The sequence below is a fragment of the Fukomys damarensis genome, unplaced genomic scaffold (genome assembly GCF_012274545.1).
Source record: "Fukomys damarensis isolate Sample0158 unplaced genomic scaffold, DMR_v1.0_HiC HiC_scaffold_22, whole genome shotgun sequence".
Lineage (NCBI taxonomy): Eukaryota > Metazoa > Chordata > Mammalia > Rodentia > Bathyergidae > Fukomys > Fukomys damarensis.
The window spans coordinates 11371724-11386010 of NW_022900934.1; the positions used below are offsets into that span (position 1 = coordinate 11371724).

The 14287-nt window shown below is 43.9% G+C and overlaps 1 protein-coding gene across 2 annotated transcripts in view; it reads right to left on the reverse strand.

Annotated features, from left to right (window-relative positions):
• The window catches only part of Slc9a8 (solute carrier family 9 member A8), a 65128-nt gene extending 52273 nt beyond the window's left edge, over window positions 1-12855 (reverse strand). The window contains exons 1-3 of one of the 2 annotated variants that reach the window (XR_779069.2): window positions 12761-12851; window positions 10929-11107; window positions 3440-3520 (exon numbers count right to left, since the gene is read on the reverse strand). Coding sequence is in view for 1 of the 2 variants with exons in the window: in XM_010618233.3 (XP_010616535.1) it covers window positions 3440-3520; window positions 10929-11107; window positions 12761-12774 (274 nt within the window). In the remaining variant the exon portion in view is untranslated. Of the gene's footprint in view, window positions 1-3439; window positions 3521-10928; window positions 11108-12760 lie in introns of both variants that reach the window. The other variant, XM_010618233.3, reaches the window with a different exon arrangement.
• Window positions 12856-14287: the final 1432 nt, after the last annotated feature.

The following is a 14287-nucleotide window of genomic DNA, read 5'->3' on the forward strand; positions in this document are numbered from 1 at the left end:
TTTTGCGAGGCAGGTGCAGTGCCACTGAGCTAAATCCCTGGCCAGTAAATGTCTTCTAATGTAATAAAAATAGTCCCTGCACCCAGCATTCTTGGGATGTGCCTGCTGTTTTCCAATTGCCTGAGTTAGCAAAGTGGTATTGAAAGCAGACCTTACTGTCCACAGCCAACCCAAGGGCTGGCTGTACGGGCTGCAGGTCTGCCAAGTCCATGGGGCTTCGCAGACAGAGAGCGTCGGCTGACCTCCAACACCACTGCACCCGTTGCCATGGGTTCTGAGGTGGCCACATGGAGTTCGCCCTAACACAGTCACCAGGGAGAAGAGCAGGCAGCCTTCCCGGGGCAACTGCAGCGAGCGAGCGGGCCTGAGACAGAAGCCGGGACGCGCGGGGAGGGAGGGGCGCAGGGAGCACTGCTGAGAAATGGAGAACAGAGCCAGGAGGCCTAACCCAGCTGTCGAGCGGCTGTCTGAAGCTCAGCTACCTGCAGTTTTTCTTCACAGAAGTGGGCAATGTGCTGCCCCACCCCCAGCCATCTGTTCTCTTCCATCAGCTTCAACTGGGTTTGGCCTCTCGAAATGGAAAAAGCTCAGTATTAGTTAACACAATTTCGGCCGCAAGTAGAACACCTGACTGAAAATGGCTTAAAGGACAGATTTCATTATCTGACGGAACAGGCAGCAGAGAGGCAGCTCCAGGGTGTATGAGCCAACAAAACAGCACCGAGAACAAGCATCTGGGCTTCTTACCACTCCGCTTGGCAATTCTTGCTATTCCAGCTTTTATCTTTTATTTTTCACCTTTGATGGTACTAGGGATCGAACTCCAGGCCTTGACACTGAGCTCATCCCGTCTTTAAAAACTATGTTTTTTAAAAATTCTGAAACAGTAGGCGGAGGATTTGGCTCAGTGGTTCCGCCGCCTGCCTTGCAAGCACAAGGATTCAAGTTTGATCCCTGGTACCACCCCCGCAAAAAAAATTTAGAAAAAATTCTGAGACAGGGTCTTGCTAAGTCACTAAATTGCTCAGGCTGGATTCAAACTCGTGATCTTCCTGCCTCAGCCTCCCAGAGTGCTGGAATTACAGGTATGAGCCACCACACCCAGCTCTGGCTTTTGCCTTTGAGCCACAGTGGTTGCATGATGGCAACCATCCAGGCATCACTTCCTCAATTAGTAGAATGGAAGGAAGGGAGGGAGGAAAAGAGGGAGGGAAAAATCTTCCCTTGTTTTTTTCAGGAAGAAAACATTTCTGGGACCCATCACCTAGCACGGTTCCCTTCAATGTCACCTGCCAGACTGGGTTCCATGATCTCAATCAAGGGAAAAGGAGAGGGCAAAGACCAAGCTTTTTTGTTTTTTTGTTTTTTTTCTTCACTGCAAGTTGAACCCACATCATTCTCACTGAGCTACACACCCAGCCAGTTTTTTATTTTGAGACAGGGTCTCACTAAGTCACTAAGTTTCTGGGGCTGGACACAAACTTGTGATCCTCCTGCCTCAGCCTCCTAAAGTACTGGGATCATAGGTGTGCACCATCACATCCAACTGCAAAGACCAAACTGACTTTGTTGGTCGCCTACCCACAAGCCATGTCCTCTTCTTCCTTGAAAACAGAACCCTAATTTTGACCAGGTGTTTTCTGATTAGGAAGAAGGAATTGGGTAGGCAACTGAGAATGTCTGCTGTAAGCCCCAAAACAAGCACTGGTGTTCAGCAAGCCACAGTTAACCCACACATTCGAGACAGTGATGGCTGGGCACAGTGACACACACCTATAATTGCAGTGCTTTGGGAAACTGAAGCAGGAGGATCCAAAGTTTAAGCTCAGCCTTCATAATTTAGTGAGCCCCTATCTCAAAAATTTAAAAAAGGCGCTGAAGACATAACTCAGTGGTAGAAAGCACCCCTGCATTCAATCTCCAGTATCACAAAAAAAAAAGGAACATGACAACCCAAACCAAATTACTGTTAAAGAATTATCATTTTTTACAGGCAGCACAACTAAATAAACACCAACTATAATTTTTATTATTTAAGAAACTACAAGCTGGGGGCTGGGGATTTAGCTCAGCGGTTCAGTGGTCTGCCTTGCAAGCACGAGGACCCGAGTTCATTCCCCGGTATCAAAAAAAAAAGAAACTACCAGCTGGGCACGGTGGTATATGCCCGTAATCTCAGCACTGCGGAGACTGAGGCAGGAGGGTCCCCACCTCCACCACTCAGTTCAAATGCAACCTGGGCTACACAATGAGTTCAAGGCCAGCCTGAACTATAAAGTGAAATCCTGTCTCAAAAGAACTATAAAACTGACCACAAAACTGTAAATTCCTTGAAGTGGTTTTTTTTTAAACCTTTACCAATTGCCCCAGAGTAATGGGTATTAGCCATGAAGGTTATTTTCTGAGTGCCTAGTAGCAGGAAAGGAATGTTAATGAGTAAGCTTCCCAAACTCAGAGCTATAGAACTATCTTGTTAGGTTGTTAGAATCTGCTAAATAGGGAATGGGAACTCAGAATAAAACTGGTTTCCTACTCTGGACTCAAGATCAGTACTACAGAGTGGTGACTGTCCTTAAACCTATTCGATTCCAGATGTTATAAATGAGACGGCAATGTGGAGGCTCACAGCCTGAGCCTGCCCCTGAGGAACAGTGTGGTCTGAGGTACACCAGGTAGCAGGTGCACCAGGTAGCAGCAGGCAGGTGAAGACGGGAAAGCCAGAGTCCGAATGTCCATTCCCAAAGCGAACCTGCATCACATGCATACTGGGAAAGCACCACTACCCCGTTAAACAAGACTGATAAGGCAAAGTCAACTTACAGAGTCAGAGGTAATAAGGAAAAAATATTTATCAGCAGGCAAGGGGAGCCTAATAAAAGGAACTACAGTAACTGCTAAGCCATAGGCAGCCTTAGTAAAACCATTTACTATGCCTCAAGCATCATTCCCTCATTTTACCCTCGAATTTGACACTAATTAAAGTCTCTGCTTCGCCCTTCATTAACCATTCAATGAATGTGCCTGTGTTCACATCTGTTATTAAACAGATTCATCCACTCCACTTGGCTTAGAAGCTAATTATCTTCATAAAGGCCACAGGAAACAAAAGAGATCTTAAGTGGATGCCTCTACTATTAGGGAGCCATTTCGCCACCCTAAACTGTAAGATCAATGTGCTCAAAGGACAAAAAGCAGCCTATGGAAAGGGCTCATGGGGGGACAGATGGACTTTGCATGACCTTCAGGGACTCGCCACCCTTCTCTGAGCCCCAGCATCCTTCTCTGCAAAGGGGACTCAAAACGCTACAGCAGGAGGCAGAGCAGCGGAAATGGAATCAGGGCTGTGAGGCGCCCTTTATGGCTGCTGATGCTAAGGAGGCACTTGGAAAACATGGTTATTGTTACTTCTTTTATTGTGGGGTCACTGAGACGCACTTACCTAGAGAAACAACAGCAACGCTCTCTGGCAAGAAATGCAGTCGGTATCGGATAAGCAAATGCACCAATATGATGCAGATAGCTGTGGGGAAAAAAATGAGACATTGTTTAAAAGCCCAACTTTTTTTAATGGTACCGGTGGCAGAATCACAGAGCTAAATCTGGGCCCTTAAAAGCCCAATTTTGTTTTGTTTTGTTTTTTTGGTACCAAGGATTGAACTCAGGACCTTGCGTGAGCCAGGCAGGCAGCAGCACCACTGAGCTACATCCCTGGCCCTGTCTGTTGTGTTCTTATTGTTTCTTAACCTCGAGGCAGACTGACAGTATTTATTAAATTTTCTCTACATTTCTTTGTATGCCTGAAGCACTGATCTCCAGTGGTTAACTTTGTAATAAACTATAAAACCTAACACAACCATTTACAGTTATTCAACTTTTTTTTTGTGTGTGTACTGGGGATAAAATTTGGGACCTTGTGCTTGCGAGGCAGGCGGCAGAACCACAGAGCTAAATCCTCAGGCCTACATTTATTCAACTTTTCCGGATTATAGGAAATGGTCCTACATTTTTGAAACAGGAAGTCGGTGAAATTACTTTCACATAAACGCAACTGTAACTGATCACATGGATGGTCTGCACCATGTGACTGGTTCTCTTTCAACACAGAAGGAAGTGAGGGTATTTTACAAACAGGGAAAAGTAAAAACTTCAGTTTGATGACAAGAACATTAAAGAAATCTGAAGATGAGTGCCTCCCCCCACTCCGCTGGCTATGGCAGCTGGGTACAGCACTTCCCAATGCAGCCTCATTTAGTCCTCCAAGCATCCTCTCCAGCAGCGTCATGCCATGATCACCTTCGACTGTACATGAGCACAGCAGCTTGGGATGTCATAATGTCGGGGTGTCGAAGCCCAGGGACGTTACTGCAGCAGGATTTTGTGCACTTAACACTGTGAACTGTACCGCTTCCCACCTGGCCGGCGGCCTTCATTCCTCAGCCCCCTCAGGAATAATGCCTGCCTCCCTTTGTCATCGAGGAAAAGGGAGGATGGCCAGGCATCATGGCACATGCCTGCAAACCCAGCACCAGGAGGCGTGGCAGGAGGATCCCAAGTTCAAGCTCTGGCAACTTAGTAACTTAGCAAGACCCTATCTCAAAAAATATAAAGGGCTGGGGATGGAGCTCAGTGGCAGAGTGCGCCTGGGTTCAATCCTTAGGACGGCAAAAGGAAGGAAGAAGGGGGAAAAAAGATGTGATCTATTAGAAAATAATATTTCTGGACCAAAAAATAAAAATAAGAAAAACAGTGTCCTTTCCCATGAATAACTCCTAATGTAATTCTATGCTCCAAATGTTAGCATACATGTCTTTTTTCTTTATTTGACACCTAGGTGGTATACTATCTCGTTAATCACAGTATTAATTTACTAAATTTTACTAAACATAACTCAGCTTTTTTTTTTTCTTTTTTTTGGTACTGGGGATTGAACTCAGGACCTTGCACTTTCAAGGCAGGTGGCAGAACCACCGAGCTAAATCCCTGGCCAATAACTCTGCTTTTTAAGAAAACATTTAAACAATTTACATGGCTATTAACTGGCCGCCCTTAGAGCCCATACTGACAAATCAGATTTCTTCAATCCCCCCAGAAAGTACCAGGAGGCCAGAGAAAAGAAAATGCATTGTAAATGTTGTAAATATAGAAATTCTGTCCTCTTTCTATTCTGTGGTTTAAACAATTTATCAATCTGTGATGTTATTTTAATTTTGTTTTTTGAGACAGAGTGTTCAGGTTACCCTTGAACTCACTATGTAGCACAGGCTGGCCTCAAACTCACATTGATCCTCCTGCCTCAGCCTCCCAATGCTGGGATTACACCATGTCCAGCTCTGTGATATGTTTTAATATAAATATTTAATTCTGAAAAAATTTAACCTTGTTAGAAAGTCCCATTTTAAACACTAAAAGCATGAAAAAAAGCTCCAATGCATAAGCAGCCCTATGACCGAAAACAATGAAAAGCATACACGTGAGCAAGTAAGTAGACAGAAAATAGATAACAAAATTCAGCTGTTGCTCTTGCTTTGCACCACACTGGATTTTTAAAAATTAACAGCACTGGGGATGCAGCTCAGTGGTACAGCACTTGCTCAGCATGTTTGAGGCCTCTCAGTGCAATCCCCAGTATTACAATAAACCATGCAATCAAGTTTACTCTCACTGGGTGTGGTGGCGTATGCCTGTAATTCCAGTACTGCAGGAAGCTGAGACAGGACGATTCCAAATTCAAGCCCAGCACAGTGAGACTTGGTCTCAAAATATATAAGTGCTGGGCCGGGGATTTAGCTCAGTGTTCCAGTGCCTGCCTCGCAAGCACAAGGGTCCGAGTTCAATACTGGTACAAAAAAAAAAAAAAAAGTGCTGAAGAAGCAGCTTAGTTATGAAGGCCCTAGGTTCACTCACCAATACTGGGGGAAAACAAACAAAAAAAAAAACTGTCTTTCACACATAAATCAAAGAGCTGTATGCAGCTTTAACAGCAAACAGGAAAGTTGTTTGTTAGTACAAAAAGCTAAACATGAGGCTAATCGATGCCAGGTGACTTAGGGAGACCCACAGAACGTGGGAAATATATGCAAATCTTTTAAGACTCTAGTGCTCAGAACATATAAAGAACACTTACAATTTAACAATAGTACATTTAAAAATGGGCAAAGGACTTGACTAGACATTTCTCTAAAAGAAATATACAAATGACAATAAACACATGAAGAAATGCTCAACATCAATCATTACAGAAATGCAAACCAAGATCACAACGAGCCATGACTGCATACCCACTGGGATGGTAACAATTAAAAACAACAACCAGAGCCGGGTGTGCTGGCTCACGCCCGTAATCCCAGCACTCAGGAGGCTGAGGCAGGAGGATCGCTGTGAGTTCGAGACCAGCCTGGGCTACATAGTGAGTTCCAGGTCAGTCTCAACTACATAGTGAGGCTCTGTCTCAAAAAACAATAAATAAATAAATAAATAAATAAATATCAACAACCAGAGCCAGGGATTTAGCTCAGTGGTTCTGCCATCTGATTCTCAAGTACAAGGTCCTGAGTTTTATCCACGGTACCAAAAAGAAAGTAACAAGCATTGGTAAAAAGGTGAAGAAACTGAAACCCTTGTAAAAAGGTGCTGATTCTGGAAAACAGCTTGGTAGTTCCTGAATTAAACACAGAGTAACTTTTCAGTCTCACAATTTTACTCCTAGGTATATATCCAAGAGAAATAAAAACACATATTTATTACATCATGTAAAGGTACAAGATCCCATTGATGAATATAACTGTACTGAATACCTAAAATGTACTAATAATCTTAATTAAAAAAACATATTCACATAAAAACCTGTACATAAATGTTCATGGTAGCTCTATCTACAACAGCCAAAAGGTAGAAATTACCCAACTGATAAGTAAACAAACATGACACAGTACATCCACAATGAACTAGTAGTCAGCCATAAAAATGAATTCTAATACACGCTGCAACACAGATGAACCTTGAAGACTTTAGGTTAATAAACCAGTCACAAAAGACACATTGTACAATTCCATTTATGTGAAAGATTCTGAACAGGCAAGCTCCTAGAGATGGCAGAATACTGGTTGCTAAAAGGAAGAGCAACAGGGAGTGGCTGCTTTTAATGTTTTAAACCATAGTTTTATTTTTTTAAATTGTTTTTTGTTGTTTTTTTTTTGAGACAAGGTCTCACTATGTAGTTGAGACTGACCTGGAACTCACTATGTAGCCCAGGCTGGTCTCGAACTCACAGCGATCCTCCTGCCTCAGCCTCCTGAGTGCTGGGATTACAGGCGTGCGCCACCACACCTGGCTTTAAAATGGTTTTTATGATGCTGATTTTGCCACAACAAAAATGATGAGGTAGCAGAAAATACATTAACATGGAAAGATGCCGAGACATTTTTTGAGATGAAAAAGCAGGTTATAGGACCCCATTTATGTTAAAATAAACTTCAAACTATATGTGCTTGCATGCGTCTGTGTGCTTATGAGTGTACTTATAAAGACAAGCGTGTTTTCAAGTACTTAGGGAAAAAAAACAGAGCAAGGAGGGAGAAAAACTTCTGCATGATACAAAGGCTGCATATTCCTAAGTGAACACACTTTCTTTTCATGCCTCAAGTGATAATTATGTACAATACAGTGCGCACAGAAATGTCAATTTTAATAACTCCATTAGGCACAAATGTATGTGGCAAATGACATTAATTGTTAACTCTAGTTTAAGTCAACAATAACGACTGTTGTTTCTTATGGAGTCAAACACAGTATCACCCAGCGTCAAATGCATTTCAGCAGACTTCAAGCTTTAAAAGCCAAAGGTAACTGGAGAAGCTAGAGGCGCAATTCAGCGGTGGAGCACTTTCCTAGTGTGCCCAAGGCGATGGGTTTGAGCCCCAGCAGCGAACAAAACAAAACAAGGAATTTCAGCACTGTTCCTTAGCACAGGGGACACACTATAATCCTGTAACACGCCTGCTGAACATAAATTCACATTTTCACTTAACTATGATAACAAACTAAAGTGGCAAAAGTATTCCAGGTTGGGAGTTCCAACAAATTATGGACTAGCTTCTCTCAATTCACTACAGTCCACCTACAGTGTTTAATAGCTAGCAAGTTACCTATTTATATTTATTTATTTATTGTGGAGGGTTCTCAGACAGGGTCTCACTGTGTAGCCCAAGCTGGCCTCAAACTCATGATGATCCTTCTGCCTCAGCCTCCTGAATGCTGGGATTCCAAGTGTGCACCACCCCAGCCAGCTAGCAATTTCCTTTTTTACTCTATCAGATTTACAGTGTTTGGACATCTAATCAGGAGCAAATGATAATAATAAACAAGATCAGAGAAAATATGCCTTTAATTTTATGTAAAAAGAAGGTATCATCCCATCCTGCTATTACAGCTGACCAATGCGTGTTAGTGAAGTTACGGACTCCCAACTGCCTAGAATCCGATTAGATGAAAACAAGTCATCTAGTGAGCCTAGAATCTAGGTTTATGATCAGTTTGAAGAGAAGACAATGCAAGTACAGTTCAGCCCTTCCTGTCCCCCAAAATACACTAAGAGCAGGCAGGACTTTGCCTCTACTTGGAAGCACAGTACCGAAAGCTTTTTGCTGTTGGAACTGGATAGTGGACTGGATTAACACAGGCTGATCTCAAACGCTCTATACCCCAGGGCTACTCTGAGTCTTCTGCCACTTCTCACCCTCCCTTTATAAGGGGGATTACAAAAGGTTTTTCCAAGCCAGTGGCAAGGTAAACACACGGATAACACATAATTCTGAAAGGAGACTTCAGAAGATTTCTTAATTGAGAAGAGAACTGCTTTTCTTTTGTACTCAACTACTAAACCAAGCCAAAACAAAACAAAAAGGAGTCCTTGATTTACAGGGTAAAAAAATTTCCAGGGTGTATTAAATCTACATGGAATATTATAACGTCTGATTTGGGTACTTTCTTGGTATTCAATTTTAAAGTTTTTAAAACTCTATGACAGACAAGGATGAATCTAGATTTCAAATAAAATTACTGTATTTTTGTAATTATTTGATCACTCATCAGTCTGGACACAAATGTGAAAGAAGTTATACATTTCTTCAAAAGCCAGTCCTAAGAGACGTTAGAGAAATATGCAATAAAAACCCAGTTCCACCTCTGACTCTTTTGAAACAATCTAATTAGAAAGATGACTCTGGTATTATTTTTTTAGAAAGCAGCAAATGTACACATATCAAGTTCACTTTCAAACAAGAGTTTAGAGTTGGGTCAAAGTCTTAAATTCTTTCTTCCTTAGTCAGCTAATCCAAAGTGGTTGTGTAGTTTCAGTCTGAGTTCTTCTGTCCAAAACAATTATCTATCATCTAGGGGAGTTTCTGCCTCTGTGTGTGTGTGTGTGTGAACACATGCCTGTGTATGAGGTACTGGAGGCCTTTTGCACTGAGCTACATCTCCCCCACTTCAAATTCTGAGATAAAGTCTCACTAAGTTTCTAAATTCCCTAAGCTGGGATCAAACTTATGATCCTCCTGCCTCAACCTAGCTAGTTTTCCCCAATTATCTAAACCTCTTGACTGAGGAGGTCTGGAAACCTAGACATCAGCCTCTGGTCTCCCACCAACCGGATGTGCCAATTATTTGACTTCGCTAGGCTTAAATCTGCTCACCTACTGAAGCAGGAAGGGGAAGCAAATAACATTTTAAGTTTGAATGAATCCACTTAAACTAAATTATTACAATAAGAAAGAGTATATTAAAAAAAAGAAAGTAGGGCCGGGGATTTAGTTAGTGGTTCTGCTGCCTGCCTCATAAGCACAAGGTCCTGAGTTTGATCCCTGGTACCAAAAAAAAAGAAAAGAAAGTAAGAGCATAGGTGGCCCATGGTTACAGTAAAGGTCATGATTTGGTTAATGGGACAGTAAGAGATAAATGGTGTGAGGAGTTGTGCTCTTCACTCAGCAGAAAAACCTTAAGAAATGGATCAAGATGCAATATGAGGGCATGGGATTTAGCACAGTGGCACTGCAGCTGCCTCACAAGTGCAAGGTCCTGAGTTCAATCCCTGGTACCGAAAAAAAACACGTAATATGAGTGTATGCCAATACCACATAATGACTGTTTATTATATATCATAAACATACACTAATAAAGGTTTTTAAAAAGAAACTTTTAATAAAAAATTTACATCGAGCCAGGCATGGTGGCACACACCTGTAATCCCATCACTCAGGAGGCTGAAGCAGGAGGATTGCTGCAAGTTGGAGGCCAGCCTGGGCTACATAGTGAGACCCTGTCTTAAAAAAATAAAAATGACAACAAAAATCCAAATAAATAAAGTGAGATCCCGTCTCAAAAAACAAGGCTGGGCACAGTGGTGCATACATGTAATCCCAGCACTGGGGAGGCTGAAACAGGAAGATTGCCACCAGTTCAAGGCCAGCCTGGGCTATGTAGTAAAACCTTATCTCAAAAAACAAATAAAACCCAAACTAAAATAAATTCAAAACAAAACAAAAATTTACACAGAAGCCTAATAAACATAAGGGACAAAAGTGCTGTTCCCACTGATACCTTCACATTTGACTCTCCCACCTCTTGCCACCTGCCACACACACACACACACACGTGCACAGACTTCTATGAGCAGAATTTGAAGTCCACTATATTAAATGTTCAAGGTTCTTGGTCAAAAATTCTTTAGTTTTTTTCTTCCAAATGCCATCTAAGATAATGCACTAAGGGCTTTTCTATGATTTCCTAAGGCAGAGGGAGTACCCTGGTTGGTATGAAGTTATAAACTGGAGGTTTGCCCTCAGGGTTTAAAGCGAAAGCCAGGTGGAGGGAGACTTGCACAGTGAACAGCAGTGACAGGGTTTAAGACACTCCTGATGGCACACACTCACCTAGGACAAGGAGGCTGAAGAAAATGGTCATGCCACTGGACTGCTCCTCCTGCTGAGCCTGCTCCCCCGTCTGCACAGGAAGGATGGGCTTGGCAGGGGTCGGGAGCACCAGTTTTGTCGTGACACCCAGGATAGTGTGGAGGGTGACATTGAAACTCTCGTGAGTTGTATTGGAGAATCTGTTGGAGGACGTAAAAAGCAGCAGAATTAGACAAAGGAAAAAAGGCTCTAAACTATTAATATGCACACTTCAGACTGGAAGGCGAACTGGGCAAAGTGTTTTACGGGAGTTGCAGGTTTTGTAAGAGATGAAGGAAACCCCTGCCTGAAGAGCAGGCTGCACAGCAGGGTACCGGTGATCTCAGGTGCTTTTCAATAGTCTCATAAAAGACTGGAGCAAAGGAAGTAGGGCTGGCACCGAACTGCTACCTGCTCTTCAATAGTTGATGGGGGGCCAACTGGCCACGTCATATCCCAAAGCCCAACACTTTTATTTCCCCATTTTACGTTCTTTTCCTGATTATTTCTGAAAGTTGAAAAAGCCACTTGAACTTGCCAGAAGGTCCTACCCCACCTTACAAAATCCTTCTCAGATTCCCTAAGGCTCGGGTTACCGCTCTGAATACCCCACTCCACCCCAATTTCCCCGCCCCACAGCTGTGAACCCACACTCTTCTCCCATTGTGTTGCGGCTGTGAACTGGTGCAAACTGATATAATGATAATAGTAATTATGAGAATTGCTATTTATGCAGCCCAGCTCATTCCAGGCAATAGGTAATACAACACTTCTGCAGATTCCCTAACTCGGCCAACATCTCAGTCAGTGGCAGAATCAAGCTTCCAAACTCTATAATCACTGGGTGAAACCACTTCTGCCTTGGGCGGCTGAGGCCTAGTTTAGTGTCTAGGACAGAGATCCATAAGTGAGTCAACTAAATGACTTGCCACCCATTTGACCACAGGCATCTGAAACATGTCACGTGGTGGAACCTTGTATCAATCAAGAGGTCCTTGTTAATCTTCACATACTTCACAGACAGGACATCTATGTGACAAGGGGCAGATGGCAGCCATCTCCAGGTGTAGGGACGGACTACTGGTGGTCTGGAGAAAACAGACCCTCCCTGCACCTCATCATTTACAGCTAGCCACCCTGCTGTCTACACTCCAACCATTCTGCCTTTCTGTCACTCCAAAATACTAAATCATTTCTTGTTTCGGGCGCTTTGGACCTAATACCACCCCCTTCCTATCCCTCCTTGTTTATTCAACTTCCTTCGTTGGGCTTAACAGGATTTGAAACCACCTTGCTGGTCCATCTACCCTCTTCTCCCACTAGAGTGGCAGGTCCTTGAAGGCAGCTCCTAATCTGCCTTCTTTGCTACTATGTGCCTGGGGCCTGCAATTATGTAGGCAGGTTAATGAATGAGTGAAACTTAGTGGGTTACACAGACGCGACAACTAATCGTTACATAGGAGACTGGCTTAGTAGCAGGTGTTGTGGGGGATGGGGAGGACTTCGTCGAGGCGGCAGAGCGTTTAGTAATCTTCATAGAACTGGAAACTGGGAAAGTGAAAAGACAGCTCGAGGTTTTGGCAAGAGAGACCTCAAGGCCTGCGCTGGGCGGCAGATCCCCAGCCCGAGGGTCCGGCCTGAAAGAGGTTGTTAGGGCCCAAGTACGCCCAGACCCATCCCACCCTTCTCACAGATGCCGGCACAGTCTGCGTGGCTAACTGCCACAAGGAGCTCCGCCTTCCACGGCCAGAGACTCGCCGTCACCCGCCGGGGCCCAGCCCTGCCGCCTCCGCAGCCCGGAAAAGCCCACTCACTCCTCTTCCGCCATCTTCTCCCCAATCCTGCGACGCCTCCAAGACCACCGAGTTCGGAGCCACGAGGCTAGCACGGCCCACGTCGCTTCCGGCTTCCGCTGGAGGCGCGAGAGGGCTGGCGAATGAGGGCGGGGCCTCGGCCAAGCCGGGACGACCCTCTGTCCCGCCGTCTCAGTGGCCTAAGGGCGGGAGGAGTTGCGTGGGAGGGCATCTCTGGGACTCTCAGAGCGCAGTCAGGGGGAAGCAAGCCTCATAGCCAGGGGGCTCGCTTTCTCTGTCGCTGGCCGAGTGCGATTTCCGGTGGACTCCCGTGAGGCCCCTGTGACTCACCCTGAGGGATGGTACCTTCCACCTAATACTCAGGAATTTCCTCTGCTAAAATGTGGGTGGGGGATGGGCTCAATTGAAAGTCTAGGCTGTTCTAGGGATCCTGACGTGGCACTGCAATCCTAGCCCGTTTTCCTCATCTGCTGAAGAATAACCACGTGGACTTGAAAGATTGTTCAGCATTCCATCTGTAATCATTTATGATTATCTGGCGTCTAAAATAGGTGCTGAAATCCGGGTGTGGTGGTGCATGCCTGTGATCCCAGCACTGGGAAGGCTGAGGCAGGAGGATCATTGAGAGTTCAAGTCCAGCCTGGACTACATACATAACAAGAGTCAAAACAAACAGGTGCTGATGGTGGAGGAAAGGATCATTCATTCATTTGTTCATTGATTCAACAAAACTTTTTTGTTTGCTGTGCTGAGCTACATCCTCAGGCCGTGATTCATGAAATGCTTGTCTTGGGGTGGGGGGTTTCTGGAGGAATTGAACCCATGCTTAGCACTGAGCTACATCCCAACCCTTTCTATATTTTTTTTATTTTTGAGGCAGGGTCACTCTGAGTTACTAGATTGCCCAAGCTGGGCTTGAATTTGTGATCCTTCTACCTCCCCACTCAAAAGGGCTGGGATTACAGGTCTGCCCACTGCTTGGCATCTACAGATTCTTTTTTTTTTTCAGTGCTTCATCTTCTGCCTCTCTGGCTTTTTAAATTTTTCTCCAAACCTTTTAATTTATTTTTAACTAAGTTTATTAGTACATTTTAAGTATACAGTATAGTTATATTAATCATTCGGATCTTGTACCCTTACATGACTCATCTTGGTTCTTTCCCCATTCCCAGCCCTCCCTTCACCCCCTCCACCCTTCCCTAGTTACAAAGACATTGTTTCCATGTTTTTCCTTTTATCATATTTTTTCTATTCCCTTTTTATCTTTCCCCTACCCCTCCATTTCCTCTCCTCTTTTAGACCTTTTTTTACACAATATCAGTTATGCATTTTGATCCTTATTTACACTTTTAGTTTTTCACACCAGAGAAACTATTCGGTATTTACACAGGTGTGTTTTATTAATTTCGCTGAAGGGTATGACCTCAATGTTCATCCACTTAGCTGTAAGTGTCTCTAGTTTCTCGTTCTTTATGGCTGAGTAGTACTCAATTTTATGAAAGAAAATCTTTATGCAGTCTCCAATTG